Here is a 24,829-nt window from a genome sequence, read left to right on the forward strand (position 1 = left end):
TACCGATCAGTTAAAAAATGCCTTGATCGGCCCCGATTCCGATCTTTGTGATCGGATCGGGACATCTCTACTAAGTACTGCCCTAATAACCCTTAAATCTAGTTTTAGAGGTTAAATCATTTTATATTCAGTTGAATACACTTTGCTGAGCAACACTGGTCCAAACCAACCCTTTTATGTCTTAATGAAATTTACTTCAATAAAATTCAGTTCATTTTAATTCAGTGAGATTTCTCTATGGTAATATCACAGAATCTCTTCTACAATAATAAAGTTCTAACTGTGCTTTAGTGTTGATATAAGAAATAATCACATCTGTAAATGCTAATTCTTTGATATAAGCAAAATGCAACTAAATAATTGAGAATTATAATCATAGCCAGTGCTTGCTAGAATTCCCAGCTAGAATTAGAAAATTGGATTACAGCTGATAGGTTCTTTTAAAGGCAACTATGTTCATTCTTTTTCTCAACATCATTGCCTTTTTAGATGACAGTAGCGGATTCATACAGAGCTTCAACATGCATGGAGGAACACACTTTGCTACTATGACACTATGTGTCCCTATCTGGTCTTTAACTCCTTCCAGTTGAGCATTAGTGGAGCCACCAGGGCGGCACTGTGGCTCAGTGGGCAGCACTGTCGCCTCACAGCAAGAAGGTCCTGGGTCCGATCCCCAGGTGGGGCGGTCCGGGTCCTTTCTGTGTGCAGTGTGCATGTTCTCCCTGTGTCTGTGTGGGTTTCCTCGGGGAACTCCAGTTTCCTCCCACAGTCCAAAGACATGTAAGTGAATTAAATTAGAGATGCAAAATTGTACATGACTGTGTTCGATATAACCTTGTGTGAACTGATGAATCTTGTGTAATGAGTAACTACCGTTCCTGTCATGAATGTAACCAAAGTGTAAAACATGACGTTAAAATCCTAATAAACAAACATACAAACATGATTTCTTTCAGATTTTTTTTAAAACTGAAATTGAAGACACATTATAACAAAGTTTCCTTTAGTTCTATCTCTTAAAAAAAAAAATAAAAAAAAAAATAAAAAAATCCTGTATTTGTGATTATCTTTTATTTCTCTAAATAATAAATGCTCTTTTATTTCTGAGGTAGGTCCAAACTATGCAAAAAGCAATTTTGAATTAAGCCCAATTTGGCTGAAAAACCCCGAATTTGGCAACCAGGCGTATAGTGCCAGTGACGTCAACCATGCGAGGTGTATGGCGCCAGTGCCCTCTGCTGTTTAAAGTGAATATCGATTCATTTTACATGTCAAATCGATTTTTGAATCGGTTAATAACTGTATTGTGGTACATCGTTACATCCTAGAATAGGGATGTAACGATGCACCAATACACAGTTAAAAATCGATGCATTTTTGCCACGATTTCAATCGATAATTCAAGTAAAATGAATCGATATTCACGTTAAACAGCGAAGGGCACTTGCGCCAGCCACCTCGCCTGGTTGCCAAATCGAGCTTTATCCAAAATGGGTGAAAATTCAAAGGATGCGGTGGTGATTTATGCCTGACTTGGCAACCCTAGGACCACACAGTTCTAGAAAAAAGGCGACCGCAGGTGAAGATGTGGAACTTGAGGATGCCCCCTCCTCTTTCAAATCAAAAGTGTGGTTTCCTCAAGACCGAAAATGAAAAAAGATAACAGACAAAACAAAAACAGGGTACTGAACTACACATAGCGCAACGAACATGATAAACATATAAACCGGCACCACAGTGAGAAGCTCCGGTCACCCTGCGTGAGCGAAAATCATTCATAAAAGGGCAAACCACGCTGACAAGCGCGTTTACATGAGGTGCATTGGTATTTTCATGGCAAAAGATATCGATATCATGATAAAACATTTCGATTGCTGGTTAACACACTGGAGCCTAAATACTGCATTTCATCAGTAATGCCAGCACTTTACTTTACAGCACTTTACCAAGCTTGGAAGGAGCACAGGCAAAACCTTAGTTTATTTATTTGATGTTACTTTCTTTGTATGTATTATTTATTTATTATATAATGTGGGATTTGTTTTAAAATTTCATTAGTTTTTTACACAAAATGTGAAATGTGAGGGGAAATGTGCAGCATTGTTTTTGGTTTTGTTTTTTATTTAGATAAATAAAAGATAAGCACACATACAGTATTCTATTTTATTTTTAAAGAGAAATAATAAAAGGAAACTGTCATTTGTCTTTAATTTCATTTTGTTTAAAAAAATCGGTAAAAAATCGTATCGTGAACTCAGTATCGTGAATCGTATCGTATGGTCGGTAGAGTGTATTGTTACATCCCTATCCTAGAATTAAATCCTATTAAAGAGCTACAATCAAAGAGCTACAGGTTTTTTTGTACAATATTCTGTTAAATACAACAGGTCAGGATTTGTAAAACACTGAGAATCAGTTCCACTCTGCCACGTGCTTAGCTTCAGACCTCATCGTATAAACAATTTGTCTCATTAAGGAAGCTTTGAAAAGGTCAGCGTCAGACAGTGTCAAAGTTTAATCAGAAAAAGCCAAGCACCAAGGTGGGAAATCTTCATGGTGCATGACGTTCCAGGTAGCACAGCAACAAGGTGAAGTGGCACCTCTTCACTCCATAGGAAACAATGGCACAGTCAGTGGAAAGCGGTTTTGTTGCACATCATGTCAATGCAGCCTGAGGGTGGATGACAGAGTTCACAGGAAGCCAGTGTCTGGCAAGGCTTTTGGGCAGCAGGCACAGGGTGTGGTTTCGATAGTAAGCGGTATGAGTGGGGCTTTTTGAGAGATGTGAATACTAGACATTCTAGCCATTAAGAATGATGGCATCCACCTTTGCTTTATGATTTGATCAGACCTTTGTAACCACACACGCACAACATCGGTGTTGGTAGTAGATTCGTAGAGAGCCTTAACACGCATGGAGGAACACTCTATGCTTTCTGTGTTCTTTGGCTAGAGCCAGTGGCTCAACTATACAGTCAGACCCTCCATTGCATCACAATGGTGTCCCTATCTGGCCTTTAACTCCCTCCAGTTGAGCCCTACTGGAGCCACCAGGGTGGCACTGTGGCTCAGTGGGCAGCACTGTCGCCTCACAGCAAGAAGGTCCCGAGTCCGATCCCCAGGTGGGGAGGTCCGGGTCTGTGTGGGTTTTCTCCGGGAGCTCCGGTTTCCTCCCACAGTCCAAAGACATGCAAGTGAGGTGAGCCTGAGGGTGAGGCACAAATCTGTACCACTTGTGTTTAAACCTCACTCTGTAGCTTCACTCTCGAGCATCAGCTGTTGGAAATGAATGTATGTTTCTAACCGACAGCATTGATCGACCAATGACTTCTTGGTTTAATTCAAACCAGGAATGACAAAGAGTTCACAGGAAGCCAGTGTCTGGCAAGGCCTTTGGGCAGCAGGCTCAGGGTGCGGTTTCGATAGTAAGCGCTATGAGTGGGGCTTTTTGAGAGAAATTGGATATCGAAAGCCGTGAGAGTAAGTGGCCAGCGCATTCTATTAAATGGATCAATAGCCCAGTGTGAGTGAAAGTGTCTTAAGAGCCACTGCGCGCTCACTCGGCCCCAACCTGTTAGCACTGGCCGAGGGGTGCCTGGGTACCCAGCGCTCCTGGCGTCAGCTGAAGGGCAGCTTTTAGCCACCGCTCAAATGTCAGGCAGCGGATAGACTAACGTTTAGTGCAGTTATTAAATGGACTTTGTTCTTTATATGGGACATTCTATATAAATGCTACCTGTGTGTAGTAACTGAATGAAATTAAACTTTAGCTTTTATCTTTGTTCAACACTGAATCTAGTAACAAGCATACCTAACTACGCAGAATGTGTATTTGGTCAATATCAGGCAACTTTGTTTAATTTTTACAAGGAATCTTTTCAAGTCAGTTACAATATTATCAAACAAACAGGAGGGGAGAGAACTTACTTTTGGTCTTCCCATGATCTTCAGTAGGTACACATAATGTAATTCTTCCAAAAGAATGAATATGTTAGGGTAACAGGACTGAGTGAAAACCTGGGGACATGACTAAAGTGTGTATTTTTAACCACATTAATATATTTCTTATGAAAAATAAATATTAAAAGCATAGATTTGACTCATATTGCGATATTTTATTGTAAAGTATAAAGAAATACATGAAATATATTAGTTTTTTAGTGTTATAGGAAGTTTTGAAATATATATACTGAAGTTGCAATTATTTCAATGTGATACTTTGCTCCATTAAAAAATACATTTAAGTTAATTTTCATATGCCGTGGTACCGTGAAACTAAACATCCTCTAAACTCTAAGGGTGTGTTCGAAAACCTAGGGAGCTGCCTTGCTGTCTTACTGTCTACATAGGCAGCTGACTTAGTAGAGAGGATTCTAATAAGTTAGTGACTTAAAAGGCAGGTTATTCGAACGCACTACTTAGATAGCGATTCCATCGGGTTTAGCATTTCGCGTTTAGCATTTAGCATCTCGCCATTAAAACCAATAAACTGAGGTAGCACAGCACGCTAACGTCAATAACACCTCCCTTCATGTACCGATAACGGTTAAATTTCCTGACAAGCCCAAACTTGCAAATAAAAACACTCGGTACAAGTTTATACAAGTTAAAAATCAGTAATATTTTATTTACGTTTGAAAATAACTCGTTTCTCCGCCCCGTCAGCCATGAATGCTGAGATTGTCTTGATCACTAAGGCAGCGTCCGATGCGCACTCGTTCTTGAGCCAAAAGAACATTGAAATATTAAGATGCCTCAGAAGTGAGGATTTTAAGGCATCTGGGATTTCGAACAGCCTCCTTCTCGGGAGCGCGCACAGGATGACGTAAAATGCTGCCTATGTAGAGAGCTCCCTAGCTTTTCGAACACACCCTAAATCTTTCAAACTCGACGCCCTTTGTTGAGAAATCTTTACCCTTAAGCTCATCGCTTCCCTTAAACTCAACGTGTTTAGTTTGTTTTTAAAAAATGTATGTATTTAATTTCAAATTAACAATGAACAGTCGCTTTGTACAGCGCTCGGCTTGAGCGGTGCAGTAATACGTCATCAAAGTGTGCATATGAGACGAATCTGCATTTGTGTGGAATAACAGTCAGATCCACTTTAAAGGCCGCTACATACTTCATGCGGCGACACCGTTTGCCTGGCTTTGGCGACCAATGTGTAACGTAATTGCAGAGAAAGCGAACAATCACGGACGTCACAACTATGACGTGGGATGGGATGTGTCTGTATACACCGATCAGCCATAACATTAAAACCACCTCCTTGTTTCTACACACATTGTCTTTTTATCAGCTCCACTTACCATATAGAAGCACTTTGTAGTTCTACAATTACTGACTGTAGTCCATCTATTTCTCTGCATACTTTGTTATCCCCCTTTCATGCTGTTCTTCAATGGTCAGTACTCTACAGGACCACCACAGAGCAGGTATTATTTAGGTGATGGATCACTCTCAGCACATGGATTTTTTTAAACACCTCACTGTCACTGCTGGACTGAGAATAGTCCACCAACCAAAAATATCTAGCCAACAGCGCCCTGTGGGCAGTGTCCTGTGACCACTGATGAAGGTCTAGAAGATGACCAACTCAAACAGCAGCAATAGATGAGCGATCGTCTCTGACTTTACATCTACAAGGCGGACCAACTAGGTAGTAGTGTCTAATTGAGTGGACAGTGAGTGGACACGGTATTTAAAAACTCCAGCAGCGCTGCTGTGTCTGATCCATTCATACCAGCACAACACACACTAACACAACACCACCATGTCATCGTCACTGCAGTGCTGAGAATGATCCACCACCTAAATAATACCTGCTCTGTGGTGGTCCTGTGGGGTCCTGACCATTGATGAACAGGGTGAAACAGGCTAAAAAAAAGTTTGTAGAGAAACAGATGGACTACAGTCAGTAATTGTAGAACTACAAAGTGCTCCTATATGGTAAGTGGAGCTGATAAAATGGACAGTGTGTGTAGAAACAAGGAGGTGGTTTTAGTGTTATGGCATCTTCTACACTTTCTACACAGAGAAAGTGTAAAAGAAAGTGTACGTCTGTGTGGAAGTGTTCAGTGAAGCACTTACACCGCGACACCGCTCCTTGCGGACGACAGCGCTTCAAAAGGTTAATGTTAATCCATCCCAAATACAACCTGTGAGGTGCTTTTAGCATAGCCTGGAGCTCCCTCACTGCACAGCGTATTAAAACAGCCCGGACACACCACAGAAACGCATCAGTGAGCCATTGAAAAGAAGATTGTTCTTAAGTGTCCTGACACATGGCTGCATTTTAAATGTGCATGTTATTTGTGTTGAAGGTAACATCTGTTCTTTTTGCATGAGGGGACAGTGAAGGGTGAAATGTAATCCAGTGTGACCCTAATGAATATTGAACAGTCACGGTGCTGGTCTTACCTGTGCCTCCTTATCAAAACGAAAAAAAATAAATAAATAAATAAAGTAACGCAACATTAAGTCAGCAGCAATCCTCGGGCAGTAAATCACACTGTCTCTCACCTTATCGTTTTCAGGTGTGCCGATGCTTTCCGTCCAGCCCAAAGGCAAACAGAAGGGGTGCGCTGGCTGCAACCGCAAGATTAAAGACCGCTACCTGCTCAAGGCGCTGGACAAATACTGGCACGAGGACTGCCTAAAGTGCGCGTGCTGCGACTGCCGCCTGGGTGAGGTGGGCTCCACCCTCTATACCAAAGCCAATCTCATCCTCTGTCGCAGAGACTACCTTAGGTAAGAGATATAAGCTAGAATTACAGCAGAAAGGCCTTGTTAAACCTCGGGCTGCATGACATTAAATGTGTGTAACTCACAACCACAGAGCAAGTAACTACGAGGGAGTATTAGGGCCACTGTAAAATATTTTTAAGTTTTGATTTTGAGAATAGTCGTATAAGTTTCGATTTCAAGATTAAAGTCAAAATACACTGCCTTGCCAAAAGAAAAAGGTCACCACCTGGATTTAACTAAGCAAATAGGTAAGAGCCTCCCATTAGATAATTACTGCATGGGTGATTATGTTTCAGCTGGCAACAAGTTATTTAACCCTAACTGATGCAGTGAGTAGCTCTCATTTGAAAACAACCATGTCGAAAGACACATCCTGTGGTCGTAGAAAAGATGTTAATCTGTTTCAGAAGCATGCATCAAGCAGAGAAAACATCTAAGGAGAATGCTGAAACTACTAAAATCGGGTTAAGAACTGTCCAACGCATTATTAAAAAGTGGAAGGACAGTGGGGAAACATCATCTTCGAGGAAGGAATGTGGTCAGAAAAAAATCTTGAATGATCGTGATCGGCGATCACTTAAACGTTTGGTGAAATCAAATGGTAGAAAAACTCCAGTAGAACTCAGGGATATGTTTAATAGTGAAAGTAAGAGCATTTCCACACACACAATGCAAAGGGAACTCAAGGGATTGGGACTAAACAGCTGTGTAGCCTTAGGAAAACCACTTGTCAGTGAGGCTAACCGGCAAAAACGGCTTCAATTTGCTAGGGAGCATAAAGATTGGACTCTGGAGCAATGGAAGGTGGTCATGTGGTCTGATGAGTCCAGATTTACCCTGTTCCAGAGCGATGGGCGCATCAGGGTAAGAAGAGAGGCAGCTGAAGTGATGCACCCATCATGCCTAGTGCCTACAGTACAAGTCAGTGGGGGCAGTGCTATGATCTGGGGTTGCTGCAGTCGGTCAGGTCTAGGTTCAGCAACGTTATGTGCTCAAAGAATGAGGTCAGCTGACGACCTGAATATACTGAACGACCAGGTTTTTCCATCAATGGCTTTTTATTTCCCTGATGGCACGGGCATATTCCAAGATGACAATGCCAGGATTCATCGGGCTCAAATTGTGAAAGAGTGGTTCAGGGAGCATGAGACATCATTTTCACACATGGATTGGCCATCACAGAGTCCAGACCTGAACCCCACTGAGAATCTTTGGGACGTGCTGGAGAAGAATTTGCGCAGTGGTCCAAATCTCCCATCATCAATACAAGATCTTGGGGAAAAATTAATGCAACTCTGGACAGAAATAAATGTTGTGACATTGCAGAAGCTTGTGGAAACGATGCCACAGCGAATGCGTGTCATAATCAAAGCTAAAGGCGGTCCAACAAAATGTTAGTGTGTGACCTTTTTTTTGGCCAGGCAGTGTATTATGAGAATAAAGTTGAAATTATTTTGAGATTAAAGTCTAAATGGTTATGAGAATAAAGTTGAAATGTTCAGAGAAGCACAGGTCTACGGCCATACGGCTTTAGTTTATCGTACGAGTCCATAATGCTCGGTTGAAGTACTGCTGACGACGCAGACGCCGAGTGCACCGGTGGCGCACGTTTTTTTAAATAAACAGTTTATTGCAAAGCCGTTTCAATGTCCTTACGCTAATAACAAACTGGAGCTGATGTGCAGGAGATTGGGGATTTCTTTATTTGTGAAACCGATATGAAAGTATAACAAATCATGAACATCCCTCATTTTAACACAAGGAGGTTGCTATGGGCATAATATTTTGACTTTGATTTCGTAAGTTATTTCGACTTAAATCTCGTAATATTTTGACTTTAATCTCAAAATCGAAACTTATACGACTTTATTCTTAAAATCGAAACTTAAAAAAAATATTTTTCTTTAAAGTGGCCCTAATACGCCATCGGAAGTAACAGCAGCAGGAACCAAAAAACAATATTCAACAACAGAAAAATTACCTTAACCAAGCTCCGTATTCGCTGCGGAAGCCCACGTTATAATAATGTCTTTCAAATTTGCAGAAGACGCCGTAAGAAAAAAAAAATAATGTACTGACTCGAAATCGTGCCTTAAAGCAATTAGCATGTAAAGCAGACCATCCGGTTATTAACAGTATACAAAGAACCATCCATAGACTAACTGAAATGAATTACAACGTAAAACTGTGCTGGGTTCCGGGACACAGTGGAATAAGTGGAAATGAAAAGGTGGATAAATTAGCCAGAAATATAATGCGAAATAGAACAAACACAAAAATCCCTGCAACAGATATCAAGCCATCAATAAATAAATACATTAAGTAAAAAAGGCAAACAGAGTGGGACTCTCAAATCACATGAGATCATCCAAATATAAGCGGTAAGCCAAGAATGCACCAAGAAAGACAAGTGGACCAAGTTATATACACAAGATGTAGAATAGGTCATCCAAAAATCACTCACCAATACTTAATAAAAGGAGACAACCCCCCAACACATGAAATATGCCCAAAACAGCTCACAATAAAACATATTTTAATCGAATGCCCCAATTACACCAGAGAGAGACAACAGCTACACATACCTGGAACTGTTAAAGAAATCCTTAACCAAGAAAAATCCTTAACTCCCTAGCAGAAACAAAACTATAAATGGACAAATAGAAACAAGAAAAAATGACTTAAACAAAACACCGATCATGCCATAAATAACACAAGTGTATAAGGTGGCGTAGAAAAATCAAATCAATAAATAAACAGTGTAACTCACGTGATACACTACAGACCCTCCGGCTTCATATCTGTGTGCTCTTGCTCATTTCTACTTTCGAAACTCAGCCAGAGAGCAGTGTTCCTACTGGTTGAGAATCAAGGGTTTCCCATCATTCTAAGTGCAGTGTGATGTAACCTATTGGATACAAGCCTAGGGGCTTTGTCCTCTGAGAACAAAAACCCCTAATACAGTAAGGTCCTTAATAAACTGTACAAATTTTCAGGTACAGTTAGTGGCCATGTTGTTGGTGATTAATAAACTTTGTTTACATTTTCGGCACTTAGAACTGAGACAGTATACAATCTTAGCAACTGAGGGCACAGGACCTTGCTCAAGGGCCCAACAGTGACAACCTGGCAGTGGTGAGGCTTGAACCAGTGACTATTTGATTACTAGTCCAGTACTGTAATTGCTAGGCTACAACTGGCTTATGTTGCCAAACTGTGTTTAGATCAGTAGATTTGTAGATTTGATCAGTTATTTTGAAGTTAATAACGTAATAGACCGATGCACCACCATGCACATTGCTTGATATACACACACACACACACACACACACACACACACACACACCAGGCATAACAAGTAAATAACACTGATTGTCTCATCACAGCACATGTTAGTGGGTGGGATATATTAGGCAGCAAGTGAACATTTTATCCTCAAAGTCGGTGTGTTAGAAGCAGAAAAAACGGGCAAGTGTAAGGATTTGAGCGAGTTTGACAAGGGCCAAATTGTGATGGCTAGACGACTGGGTCATTATCTATCAAAAGTGGTCCAAGGAAGGAACAGCGGTAAACTTGTTGTTGCACGTGGGGAGCGAAGGCTGGCCCGTGTTGTCCGATCCAACAGACGAGCTACTGTAGCTCAAACTGCTGAAGAAGGTAATGCTGGTTCTGATTGAAAGGTGTCAGGATACACAACGATAGGGGGACCAATATAAGGAAGGTGGTCATAATGTTATGCCTGATCAGTGTATATATCTATTTATTTATTTATAATATAACTTAGGGGCCCAACACTGACTGGATGGTAGAACTGGGATTTAAACACACAACTTTCTAGTTGGTAACTGACAGCTCTACCCACTAGGCTTCCACTGTCACTGTCTGTAAGGGTTTTTTATATATTTTTTTCTTATGTAATTCCTGTGTGGCGATACAGTGACTCGGTGGGTAGCACTGGTGTGGTCCAGGTCCTTTCTTTGTTAAGTTTGCATGTTCTCTCCGTGTCTGCGTGGGCTTCCTCCGGGTGCTCCGGTTTCTTCCCACAGTCCAAAGACACGCAAGTGAGGAGACACTAATTGATGTTTAAAAACTTGTGAACTGATGAACCTTGTGTAATGAGCAACTAGCATTTCTGTCATTAATGTAATGACCTTCAAATCCAGTTTAAAATGTGAAACACAGAGAATTTGACCATGTCTGTGTTCAGACTTTAAGCTCATCGTAGACAGTAAGCTGTCAGACCTCTGGCTCCTAGGCTCCGCTCTTGCCTCCTGCTTCCCAGCCATCTGCTTGCTAAATTAAACATGATGATTTCCTGGGCGTTATGTCCTAGTCCCCGGGGTCTCACAATAAGATCCAGCCATTTATCTGCAAGCTGCTGCTCCCGGGGGAGCCAACTGCCTCAACAGAGGGGCCTGCGCTAGGGTGGTATGGTTAGAGGCCTGCTGCCCTAATACCATCCATCACACTCCACTCCCTTTTAATGTTGTTAAGTTGCAGTGAGCAGAGATCTAAGTACATCCAGCTGGACCACATGAAGTAATGACTGGTGAAAAGCAGAATGATTAAGCCTGTGATGCCTGGTATGATTCGCTTGTGGTGGGTAAAACCACGGTCGTACTAAAATTTGCCGTTTCCCTGTGACAGTGGGGGTCATGTTAGAAAGGTTATTGTAGTGCAGTGACACATTTAGCCATGATTTAGCATTTTAGCTACGTGTATTTCTATACTTTTTTCCCCTGACATGCTTAGATATGTTTGAATGTTGTTTTCTTCCGAACATAGTTTATATTATTATTATTATTATTATTATTATTATGAAGTACACATTCGCACATACAGTACCAGTCAAAAGTTTGGACACACTTTCTAATTCCTGTGGTTTTTCTTGATTTTTTTTTTTTTTTTTTTTCTCAACATTGTAGATTAGTAATGAAGACATCCAAACTATGAAGGAACACATATGGAATTATGTAGTAAACAAAAAAGTGTTAAACAAACCAGAATATGTTTTATATTTTATATTCTTTAAAAATCCATCTTTTGCTTTGATGACAGCTTTGCACACACTTTGGCATTTTCTCAATCAGCTTCATGAGGTAGCCACCTGGAATGGTTTACAATTAATGTTTGTGCCTTGTCTAGAGTTAATTTCTGGAATTTCTTGCTTTTTTAATGTGTTTGAGACCATCAGTTGTGTTGTGCAGAGGTAGAGTTGGTAAAATATAAAACATATTCTGGTTTGTTTAACATTTTTTTGTTCACTACATAATTCCATATGTGTTCCTTCATAGTTTGGATGTCTTCAGTATTAATCTACAATGTAGAAAATAAAAAATAATCAAGAAAAACCACTGAAGTGAAGGTGTGTCCAAACTTTTGACTGGTACTGTATTTGTGAATAGGAATTGTTTATTATAGTTATTATTATTGTTGTTATTATAATTGTAAGACATATCTGGGTTTTGTACGGCCTGCGGGCCACATCCGGCCCTTTGGCTGTCCCAAACTGGCCTGCTTGAGGTCAGTGGCCATTAAAAATCAGACGTAAATAAATGTACATTGCACATGTAATATAACTGGATTGGTTTTATTGTAATGGGATGCTATTTCGTTAAATTTACATAAGTTTCAATTTACGTGTTGTTGCCTCACAGCAAGAAGGTCCCAGGTTTGATTCCCAGATGGGGCAGTCCGAATCCTTTCTGCGTGGGTTTCCTCAGGAAGCTCCGGTTTCCTCCCACAGTCCAAAAACATGCAAGTGAGGTGAATTGAAAATACAAAATTGTCCATGACTGTGATACAGTGACACTAAACTGATTAATCTTGTGTAACGAATAACTACCGTTTAAAACATGATGTTAAGCGCCCAGGTGGCGCAACGGGATATTCACCTAGCACACCAGCGTCGAGATTCTGAACTCCTTGGTTCGAAACATCTAGAGGGCATAATTGGCAGTGCCTGCATGTGAGCGGGGTCTTCAAACGCTGTGAAAAGACCCTGATTGGCGGACAGAGGCGCATGTGCAGAGCGCACGGGTGGAAAAAGGTTCCGTTAAGGGCTGCTCGCGGGTCGGAGGAGGCGTGAGCAGCAATATACCCACCACGACTGCAAAAAATCGACTACACTAAATTGGGAGAAAATGGAAGAAGAACGTAATATTGAGTAGAACTAGTCGCTCAGGTGGCGCAACGGTAAAAAAGCACGCTGGAACCAGAGCTGGGATCTCGAATACATCGTATCGTATCGAATCCCAGCTCTGCCTGCCGGCTAGGCTGAGCAGCCACATGAACAACGATTGACCTGTTGTTCAGATATGAGTGGGACTAAGCCGGATAGGGTCTCTCTCTCATAACTAATGCAATTACGACCTCTGCTGGCAGAGATGAGAAAAGAGTGCTCTCAGGGTGTGTCTCTCCGTACACAGTGCCGAGCTGCACTGCACTCTTCAAAGTGTAGGTGACGAGTGACTAGTAACCAGGAGGTTGCCGGTTCAAGCCCCACCAACACCACTGTTGGGCCCCTGAGCAAGGCCCTTAACCCTCAATTGCTCAAAATTGTGTTCAGTCATAATTTAAATGCCGAAAATGTAAATGTAAGATGCATACAGTATGCTGCCCACGTGTCGGAGGGGGCGTGGGTTAGCTTTGTTCTCCTCAATCAGAGCGGGGATCGGCATTGGTGGAGAGGAGGCATGACTCAATCGGGCAATTGGACACGCTAAAAGGGAGAAAAAAAGGGGAGAAAATGCATAAATAATATATATATATATATTGAGTAGAACTAAGTTCACCCTATTGGTCCCGGCCCCCTACAACAGTCCCAGTTTCTTATGTGGCCCCTGGAAAATTGAATTGCCCAACTCTGTCCTGAGATGTCAATGCAGTAAAGCATTTTGACAATGCAAACTTCTTGTACAAACTTTGCAGAATTGCAGATTGAGACTACAGCCTGAGTTGTCTCTACCGTCACTGAAAAATCAACATGATCACAGCTAGGGTTGGGTGGTATTACGGTATACTGCAGTATTTAAAAATGTTGACGTATTTAAAAATGATGACGGTATTTAAAAAAATGTGAAGCGCCAAATTTCTGCTTCAGGTCTACCTTGTAAAGTGATACTTTAAGACATTCGCGCATCCACAGTAAGGGAGGGGTGAGAGCGGTAGGCGGTTGGAGCTCACTGATTGGTTGTAGTGATGGGAATTACGGCTCCTTGAAGGGAGTCGGATCTTTTGGCTCGGTTCCTTTTAAAGAGCCGTTCAAAAAAATTGCTCTTACGCGCTACTGCGTAAACTATTAAGACAGCCCCGATATTAATGTCAATGATGAACAATCATGCACATTTTGCTACTTTGCCTTAAATGTACGGTAGGTCTAATTCAAACAACACTTACATGAGAAAAAAAAAGATTTATTTTAAAAGGAAACTACAGGGAAGAGACATGATGTGGTTGCATAGCCTTAAGTTTTGCCTGTGTTTGTTTCTGCTTGAAAACATAAGCGCCATGAAAGAATCAGATTTAACACAATTAAACAAGTTTATTTCTCAGTTATTTGTGCTCGTTTTCTGCATGTTCTCTCTGTAGCTCGGTTACGGCTGTCTCTCTCTGTGTGTGTGTGTGTGTGTGTGTGTGTGTGTGTGTGTGTGTGTGTGTGTGTGTGTGTGTGTGTGTCGCTCGCTCTCCACGATATTAAAAGTGTTTTCGGATTTAAATTTCGACAATTAACAGCTCTTATTATGACTGACTGATTCCTTCTACTGATGCCAAGCTGAATGTGTGGATTACAGCCGATAAGAACTGCACAGAAATTAAAAATTATATAACGGCTCCCAGAGACGCATTTACACTTACGCGTGAAACATTTATTATAGATCAGATCGGATAACCAACGTTTGACGTTCTGATTGTTAAATTTTTTGTAATATAACATTTGAAAGTTTGAGGTGGACCGCGGTATTTTCTGAAGACGCTATGACGGTATGAAAATCGGCAATACCGCCCAACCCTAATCACAGCTTAATTAATCAATCTAGCGCAGCTTGTTAGGCTGGCCACGGGCTGCTCATTACGTCGGTGTTCTTTTATTGCCAGCGTAAAGAGGATAACAGGATTGACAGCACGGCTGAAGAAACAAAAAGCAGAAAGATGAGAGAGGAAACTGAGGAGAAAGGTGAAGAAGGAGCAAAATGGGCCGCCTGTGCAGCTCCTGATGGTCTAATGAAATCTAGCCCACTCATCTGCTGAGCATGAGACAAATGTGTGCCACTTAATGGCTGGTGATATTGGAGATGAATTCTATTATGGAACAAATTAAAATCTTTGCCACTGTGCACTGGAAAAAGGAGAGGCAGCAGTGGAAACTACATTCAGAACACCTCACTTACACACACACACACACACACACACAGAGGCTCTCGCGCTAAGAGAGCAAATCTGTCTTCTCACTTAATGTAATGAAGTCGAATGCTCGCGCGAAATTAGCCCGCCGTACAGAGAGGCAGTCCATTAAAGAAGCACGTGCGGATCAAACACATTTCCTTCGTATTTGTATATTTTGGAGAGCTGCCACACACACACACACACATTAATTATGAGCGCAGCTTTGACTGCATTCGTCCTTGAGGACCGCCGTTGTGCCGTAATGAACCTTCACGAGCGCCCACACACAGACCTCACCACCATGCCAAACACACAAGCGCCCGCTCAGGTCTCCCACAGCTCGGCTCCCGGCTCTCCCCACTATGTTTGACATTCATTTTCCTTAAGAAACGTCGGATTTATTGGACCAAATTGGGCTGACTCCTTCGTTAGCTTTCTGAACAACGGAATAATTGATTCATTTGCTGATTCATTTTTTTAAATGCTGCTGTGAGGATTTGGTAAATGCAAAACTCCCCTGGGTTTGATTTTCTTAGAAACGGTTCACTTTTAAATAGTGCAGATATAAATGTAAATAAATCACCTGTAATCTGGCCATTCAAACAATGTGCTTAATTAAACTTAATACGGCTCATTAATTGCTTAATTAAGATATCATTTACAGGCTGAGATCTCTAAAAAGATTTGGGAAATTTAAAAATGATGTTTGCAGTAATCAGTCTAACTAAATTGGGGCTTAATTAGTTTTAGATACATACCATGGAAATCACTTGTTGTGGGCGGCACTGTTACCTCAAAGCAAGAAGGTCCTGGGTTTGATTCCCAGGTGGAGCGGTCCAGGTCCTTTCTGTATAGAGTTTGCATGTTCTCCCTGTGTCTGCTTGGGTTTCCTCCAGGAGCTCCGGTTTTCTCCCACAGTCCAAAGACATGCAGTCAGGTCAAATGGAGATACAAAAGTGTTCATGTGTTTATTTGTGCGTGTAATTGTCACATTCTATAGATACACCGATCAGCCGTGACATTAAAACCACCTCCTTGTTTCTACACTCACTGTCCATTTTATCAACTCTACTTACCATATAGAAGCACTTTGTAGTTCTACAATCACTGACTGTAGTCCTTCTGTTTCTCTGCATGCTTTGTTAGTCTTCTTTCATGCTGTTCTTTAATGGTCAGGACTCTCCCAGGACCACTACACAGTAGGTATTATTTGGGTGGTGGGTCATTCTCAGCACTGCAGTGACACTGACATGGTGGTGGTCTGTTAGTGTGTGTTGTGCTGGTATGAGTGGATAAGACACAGCAATGCTCATGGAGTTTTTAAACACCTCACTTTCACTGCTGGACTGAGAATAGTCCACTAACCAAAAATATATCCAGCCATCAGCGCCCTGTGGGCAGCGTCCAGTGACCGCTGATGTAGGTCTAGAAAAAGACCAACTCAGAAAGCAGCAATAGATGAGCGATCATCTCTGACTTTATATCTACAAGGTGGACCAACTAGGTAGGAGTGTCTAATGGACAGTGAGTGGACACGGTATTTAAAAACTCCAGCAGCACTGCTGTGTCAGATCCACTCATACCAGCACAATTCACACTAACACCACCACCATGTCAGTGTCACTGCAGTGCTGAGAATGATCCACCACCTAAATAATACCTGCTCTGTAGTGGTACTGATCATTGAAGAACAGGGTGAAAGCAGACTAAAAAGGTATGTAGAGAAACAGATGGACTACAGTCAGTAATTGTAGAACTACAAAGTGCTTCTATATGGTAAGTGGAGCTGATAAAATGGACAGTGAGTGTAGAATCAAGGAGGTGGTTTTAATGTTAGGGCTGATCAGTGTGTGTGTGTGTGTGTGTGTGTGTGTATATACAGTGTATATATATATATATATATATATATACACACACACATACATACACAACTGATGTGAACTGATTAATCTTGTGTAACGAGTAACTACCATTTCTGTCATGAATGTAACCAAAGTGTGTAAAACATGACGTTAAAATCCTAATACAATAAATATTAGTGTATGGTTTAAAGTATGGAAATGCAAATAAAGAAATGCAGTCTTCTTACATTTACTTTTATTTTACTGCAGTAAATCCAAGATGTTCCATTCCTGAAATGCAGGAATGGAGGTATATTTACAAATGAAATGAAGTTGACTAGACAAAACATGAAATCTCTTGGGTTTATACTGTCTGCAATAAAGTAAAATAGTCAAAGTAAGCACTTTTTAGAATTATTTTTTTATTTAGGGCTATAATTGAATTTTTTTCCTACCATGATGAGGATCTATGTGCAACTGGCCCACATTGTTTGCTGGGCATGAATACAGAATACTGTCCCTCCTTGCCATTTATGGGCCTGGGTTTCATTTCTATACTCTTTATTTTTCCAAGAACATGGTTGTTGTCTCAGATGCCATGTTGTAACAAACCAGACTTCATCTCTGCTCTATCCCATTTCTAGCCACATTCTCTGATGTGATGTGCAGATGTTTTGTGTCTTTTTGTTACATTGTTGTTTCTATTATTTTGGCCACCTCTTTTCCTTTGTGTATTTTAGTCACACTATTGTTCTAACTTGGTTAGGCATCTTGTATATTGGGTTTATTTTTAATTACTGCAGTTATACAATATTGTGGTAGCTTAACAGTTAAGGCAGTTGGACTAGTGCTCGAAAGGCTGTGCAGTGCCATAGTGCTTGGGTTGTATTTGGTCTCAGTTACCATCACTTTGGATTCATTTATTTATTTATTAGGATTTTAACGTCACATTTAGTCAATTTGGTTACATTAATGACAGGACAGGTAGTTACTGGTTACACAAGATTCATCAGTTCAAGTCTTTTAATGTCAAACACAGTCATGGACAATTTTGTATCGCCAGTTCACCTCACTGAATGTCTTTGGATTGTGGGAGGTAACCGGAGCTCCCGGAGGAAACCCACGCAGACACTGGAAGAACATGCCAACTCCACAAAGAAAGGACCCAGACCGCCCCACCTGTGAATCTAACCCACAACCTTCTTGCTGCGGGGTGACGGCACCGTTGAGATTCGAACTTAGATCCCAGACAGGATTGGTTATGTCTGATAGGAGAATTGCCGAAGCCCTGTGATGGATTGGCGCCACGGTATTCCTGCCTTGTGCCCAGTATTTCTTAGTGAAACCGCAACTGCCATGCCTTTGACCACGATAAAGTGGTTGATGAAAATTAATAATTAAAATTAGTAATTACCTCACAGTTTTTCTTATCAGAATCTAGTTTGGTTGGCTACATCCAAAACAAGTACAAATAAAATATGCTTTGTTTTTTGAGATACACAATGCTCGCCTGTTACCACCAGTTGCAACAGATGCAAGTTCATAGGGCTTGTGGGTAGAGCTTTGGACTATCAACTGAAGGGTTTAGAGTTTGAATCACAGCTTTGCCGTGCAGCCACTGTTGAGCCCTTGAGCAAGGCCCTTAACACTCTGATTCAGGGGTGCTGCACAATGGCTCGGTGGATAGCACTGTCTCCTCACAGCAAGAAGGTCCTGGGTTTGATCCCCAGCCGGGGCGGTCCGGGTCCTTTCTGTGCGGAGTTTGCATGTTCTCCCCGTGTCTGCGTGGGTTTCCTCCAGGGTGTTAGTGTGCCTTGCACCCATTGAAAAGCTGGGATAGGCTCCAGCACCCCCCCGCGACCCTAACTGGATAAGCAGTTAAGAGAGTGAGTGAGTGAGTGTACATCATTATGTGTATATATGACACATAAAGGCATTCTATTTCATTCTACATGAAGGTCGAACTCACAACCTATCAATGATGGGACAATTACACCGACCAGGCATAACATTATGACAATTTTTTTAATATTGTGTTGGTCCCCCCTTTTGCTGCCAAAACAGCCCTGCAACTGCAATGCACGGTGTATTCTGACACCTTTCTATCAGAACCAGCATTAACTTCTTCAGCAAGTCTGAAGGATCGGACCACACGGGCCAGCCTTTGCTCCCCATGTGAACCAATGAGCCATGGCCACCCATGACCCTGTCACTGGTTTACCACTGTTCCTTTGATGGATACTGACCACTGCAGACCGGGAACACCCCACAAGAGCTGCAGTTTTGGAGATGCTCTGACCGTCGTCTAGCCGTCATAATTTTGGTCCTCGTCAAGCTTGCCTTGCCCATTTTTCCTGCTCCTAACACATCAGCTTTGAGGATAAAATGTTCACTTGCTGCCTAATATATCCCATCCACTAACAGGTGCCGTGATGAAGAGATAATCAGTGTTATTCACTTCACCTGTCAGTGGTCATAATGTTATGTATGGTCGATTGTAATGCAATCACAAATTCACACCACTTTGCTGCACGAAAGAAAAGGAAAAAATAGGGTGTCTTACATTTTGAAACAAAAGTAAAAACCGGCAATAATCACAAGATCTCGGTGAGGCTGCACAGAGGTTAACATCGAGATGTTTTTCTAAAATGATGAAACCCACTTTAATAATGCCTCTTCATACAGATCACCTATATCTTCTAACAGCACTCTTTCTAACCCCTCTCACTGTGTGTTCCTGTTGCTCTAATTAAAAGCAGGGTCTGCTGGATAGATGCTGTCTGACACGGGGTTAGAGCAGTAGAGAAAGATTAATATAGAAGAACTTGAACAGATTTAGTTCTTCTCTCCCTCCGCAGTTTTACCACTCTGTCAGAACAGCCCGCCTGATCGGCTCTGTTTTTGCATTGCATCATGGGTCAGCGGAATATAAAAGTATATACGCGCTTTTGAATCTCCAAATTAAACACCGAGACAGGGGATTGGAAAATGAAAATGTAAATCTGGAAAAGTGGAAGCACTGGAGAGCTGGAGTAAGAGATGTGCCCCACTGCTTTCTCTTCTGTGTGTAACCTTGACTGTTTCGGCCTGGTATCTAATAGGCTTGAATAAACAGCAGAGAAATTTGAGTTGCATGGGGTTTTTTTTGGCACCAACAACCATCTAGTTACCACTTCAAGGTTACACTCTGTGCTTTACTTAACTTTTTTGAGCATGTGAACAAAGAAGCTGAAGTAATAGAATAATGTTGAATTATGTAAGAATAATTATTTAAATCAAAATTCTTCAACTGTTTGCTTTGATTGGATTAATACTGGATTTGAATTCAAGCTTTTAGCTATTCTAAGACCAGTTTTAATTGCTTCTACAATGTTCTAGGTATAAAGTCTTTGAAGAAAGGGATTAGGACCATGTGATTATTTTAATTAGATCATTAGCCGTGAATTAACATAACGATTCTGACCCTCATTAAGCAAAAATATCAGTCAAGTCAAATGTATTTGTATAGTGCTTTTTACAATAGACATGGTCTCAAAGCAATTTTTTATAGAATCCAGGATTGAAAACCAAAAACCCCCTGTTAAGCAAGCCAAGGGCAACAGTGGCAGTGCCCTTACAGTTACAAATTAACAAACCACAAGAGGAACCATAACAATCATACATATAATAACATTTCAACAAAATCATAATAAGTTTTATTGGAGTTCATCTTATTTTACTCCAGTCTGTGGTAGTCTAATAGTAAGTTCTGGACATTGAGGGCAGACAAATTCTCATCATATCTGTCAGGAATAGCATTGTTGGCTTCAATTTGCAGGCCTCATCCATAGGTGGGTAAAAGGTTTACGTCAGAACCACCTTGTCCTATGGTATATTAGATATACACCGATCAGCCATAGCATTAAAACCACCTCCTTGTTTCTACACTCGCTGTCCATTTTATCAGCTCCACTTACCATATAGGAGCACTTTGTAGTTCCACAATTACTGTTCTTCAGTGGTCAGGACCCCCACAGGACCACTTCAGAGCAGGTATTTTTTGGATGGTGGGTCATTCTCAGCACTGCAGTGACACTGACATGATGGTGGTGTGTTAGTGTGTGTTGTGCTGGTTGTGAGTGGATAAGACAGAGCAGGGCTGATGGAGTTTTTAAACATCTCACTGTCATTGCTGGACTGAGAATAGTCCACCAACTAAAAATATCCAGCCAACAGTGCCCCATGGGCAGCATCCTGTGACCACTGATGAAGGTCTAGAAGATGACCAACTCGAACAGCAGCAATAGATGAGCGATCGTCTCTGACTTTACATCTACAAGGTGGAACTCCAGCAGCGCTGCTGTGTCTGATCCACTCATACCAGCACAACACACACTAACACACCACCACCATGTCAGTGTCACTGCAGTGCTGAGAATGATCCACCACCTAAGTAATACCTGTTCTGTGGGGGTCCTGACCATTTGAAGAACAGGGTGAAAGCAGGTTAAAAAGGTATGTAGAGAAACAGATGGACTACAGTCAGTAATTGTAGAACTACACAGTGCTCCTATATGGTAAGTGGAGCTGATAAAATGGACAGTAAGTGTAGAAACAAGGAGGTGGTTTTCATGTTGTACATGTGCTTACAAAATCAAGAATGTCCAAAAATTATCAGATCCTTTGCTTGTCAAGTCGAATGGAAAACTTTCAGGCTCTGATTCTCTCAGGTCTTCCTGTTGAATTGATCCCATTTGAATTTGGCTATAGACATGGTAGGGGGTGCAAACCAACTGCAAATGGGAAATTACTTGTAAAACATCAGTGAATCCTGACGGTTCTCCTTTTGTCCACCTTCTTTGGTTTTCTTCACAGTATTGTTGGAGTTACTGCTGTATTGCATCAGCGTAAAAGAAATGGAAATGTGTAAACCTGTTCGATGTTTCTACACTTTCTCTTTTCTCAGGCTCTTCGGTACGACAGGGAACTGTGCAGCCTGCAGTAAACTGATCCCCGCGTTTGAAATGGTGATGAGGGCCAGAGATAATGTTTACCATTTGGACTGTTTTGCCTGTCAGCTTTGTAACCAGAGGTAAGCCGTGAATGAAATGACTCCTGGGTGCTTCATATTACTTTGCTTACAAGATCTGCTTACACTGAATAGAAGCTACTAGCTTAAACAGAACTAATAAGAAAAGCGTTTGCACCGCATGTATCGGTGTACACCATGCCCAATCATTTGTTCAGTCTTTATACAGCAGTTTGTATTTATTTAGCCATGCTTTATGCTTAATCTCTTTAACTGTTTTTTTACCCTGGCTGTGTTTGTGATTAGGTTTAGATTAGGGAAGGGTAACACTGCATATTGTAAAAATCATCTGTTTGGTGTAATTAATATCCCCCACTCTGTGATACCTGCAGAATACCTATTTCTATTAAACACATACTGACTTAATGTACTAAATACTCACAGGAACGACAATCACTAGCAATACCAAAGACTATGACAAACATCTTTAACCAAGCCAAAATGAACATTACATTTACATTACATTTACTTTGACTTTTATTTAATTGCAGACAGTTTGAACCCAAGATATTTCATGTTTTGTCTGCTCAACTTCATTTCATTTGTTAATAAATATACATTCCTGCATTTCAGTTCCGAAACACATTCCAAAAAAAGTTGGGCTAGTAATGAGGTGAAAAAAGTAAATAATAATGTGATTCCAAACAGGTGATTGTAATCATGGTTTGGTACAAAAGCAGCATCCAGGAAAGGCTGAGTCGTTGATGAGCAAAGATGATCAGAGGATCTCCAGTTTATCAACAAATGAATGGGAAAATGATTGAAAAACAATGTACCTCAAAGAAAGATTGGAAGGGATTTGCATATTTATCCCTCTACAGTGCATAATATAATTAAATGATTCAAGGAATAAGGTGAAATTTCAGTGCATAAAGGCCAAGGGCACAAGCTTAAGCTGAACGCCTGTGATCTTCGATCCCTTAGACAGCACTGCATCAAGAACCGCCACTCAACAATAGCTGATATAACCACATGGGTGAGGGATTACTATGGCAAACCTTTGTCAAGCTCTACAATACAAAGTTACATACACAAATGTCACTTAAAACTTTACTGAGCAATAAAGAAGCCTTATGTTAACCATGTCCAGAAGTCGCGTCGACTTCTCTGGGCTCGGAGGCATCTAGAATGGACCATCACACAGTGGAAACGTGTATTGTGGTCAGATGAATCAGCATTCCAGGTCTTTTTTGGAAAAAATGGACACCGTGTGCTCTGGACTAAAGACGAAAAGAACCATCCAGACTGTTATCAGCAACAAGTCCAAAAGCCAGGGTCTGTCATGGTATGGGGCTGTGTGAGTGCCCTTGGTAAAGGTCATTTACACTTCTGTGATGCAGCATTAATGCAGAAAAGTACATCGAGATCTTAGAGCAACATGTGCTGCCTTCAAGACGTCATCTTTTCCATTTTTCAACAAGACAATGCAAAACCACATGCTGCACACATTACAAAAGCATGGCTGTGAAAGAAGAGGGTACGGGTACTGGACTGGCCTGCCTGCAGTCCTGACCTGTCCCCAATAGAGAATGTGTGAAGAATTGTGAAATGAAAATTGCGACAGTGATGACCCCGTACTTGAGACGTGTTTGCAGGAAGAATGGGACAAAATAAAAGCTGAAACACTAAATCACTTGGTATCCTCGGTGCCAAAACGTCTTTTAAGTGTAGTGAAAAAGAATGGCAACATTACAAAGTGGTCAATGCTTTACTGTCCCAACTTATTTTGGAATGTGTTGCAGGCCTGAAATGCAGGAATGGATGTTTATTAATAAATGAAATGAAGTTGAGCAGACAAAACATGAAGTATCTCAGGTTCATCCTGTCTGTAATGAAATAATGGTCAAAGTAAATGTAAAACTCTGTGTCTGCCATTTCTGGAAATGGGGTTTGTAAATATGGTTGTACGACATACCAAGAAATTCTAAAAATTCAAAGGAAAAGGAATTAAAAAAAGGAAAAATATAAGCTTTTTTTTTTAATAGTCCCAGACTTTTTGCCCCTGCTGTACATTGTGCACATGCCATGCCGTGAAGTAGTGCTTACAGTGTGCAAGAAAACTGCAGAATCGAACAGTGTCTGGAATAAATTAAACATCAATTCATTTTAAGCAAGGGGAAAATAAAGAAAGCCATAGTTTGCTGACGTTAGTGCCCATATTCTGGGTGGCAGGCATGCCAGGCCTGCCATGCTATCCCACTCCTGGCTTTTGTGCCAACCAAGCACATTAGTGTGGTAGTGATTGATAAGAAGCGATGCCACAAGCCCAGCTCTTATCTCAGGCAGCACCACTGTCTGTGTAGCTGCCCCATGCTTTCATATTTAAACATGTCAATAGCAATCGACACACAGAAAGATTTAGCTTTTTAATTGCTATAAAAGAATTATGTTGGCAGAAAGCACCGTTTTTTAAAGGGTGGTATCCCAGGAAACCAGCAAGGTGGTTTTTTGCCAGTTGTGGTGGCATTACTTTTATTGGCTGCCAGATCTATGGCTTTTAGAAATGCTGTTTCTTTTTGGTACTGTGTGCATTCGAAGTGGCACCTTCATGCCACATCACAGGAGACTTTGAATAGGCTTGTAAAAACAACAGCAACAAAAGCAAACAATAATATGCTGTGCCAACTGTTCACAGCTTTGAAATATGAAATGTGGTTAGTGGTGTTGAATAAAATTGAAAATGTGTTTGGTGAGTTGTTATAGAGCAGTGACAGCTCAGTGGTTAAGGTACTGGACTAGTATTTGGAAGGTTGCCTGTTCAAACCTCACCACATGAGCAAGGTCC

General features: G+C 41.1%; 1 protein-coding gene across 1 annotated transcript in view; it reads left to right on the forward strand.

Annotated features, from left to right (window-relative positions):
• Nucleotides 1–24,829, forward strand: part of lmo1 (LIM domain only 1) — a 67,137-nt gene that overhangs the window by 37,565 nt on the left and 4,743 nt on the right. The window contains exons 2-3 of the mRNA XM_063012640.1: nucleotides 6,540–6,753; nucleotides 21,922–22,047. Coding sequence (XP_062868710.1) covers nucleotides 6,540–6,753; nucleotides 21,922–22,047 — 340 coding nt within the window. The remainder of the gene's footprint in view (nucleotides 1–6,539; nucleotides 6,754–21,921; nucleotides 22,048–24,829) is intronic.

Source organism: Trichomycterus rosablanca, chromosome 17 (genome assembly GCF_030014385.1).
Source record: "Trichomycterus rosablanca isolate fTriRos1 chromosome 17, fTriRos1.hap1, whole genome shotgun sequence".
NCBI lineage: Eukaryota > Metazoa > Chordata > Actinopteri > Siluriformes > Trichomycteridae > Trichomycterus > Trichomycterus rosablanca.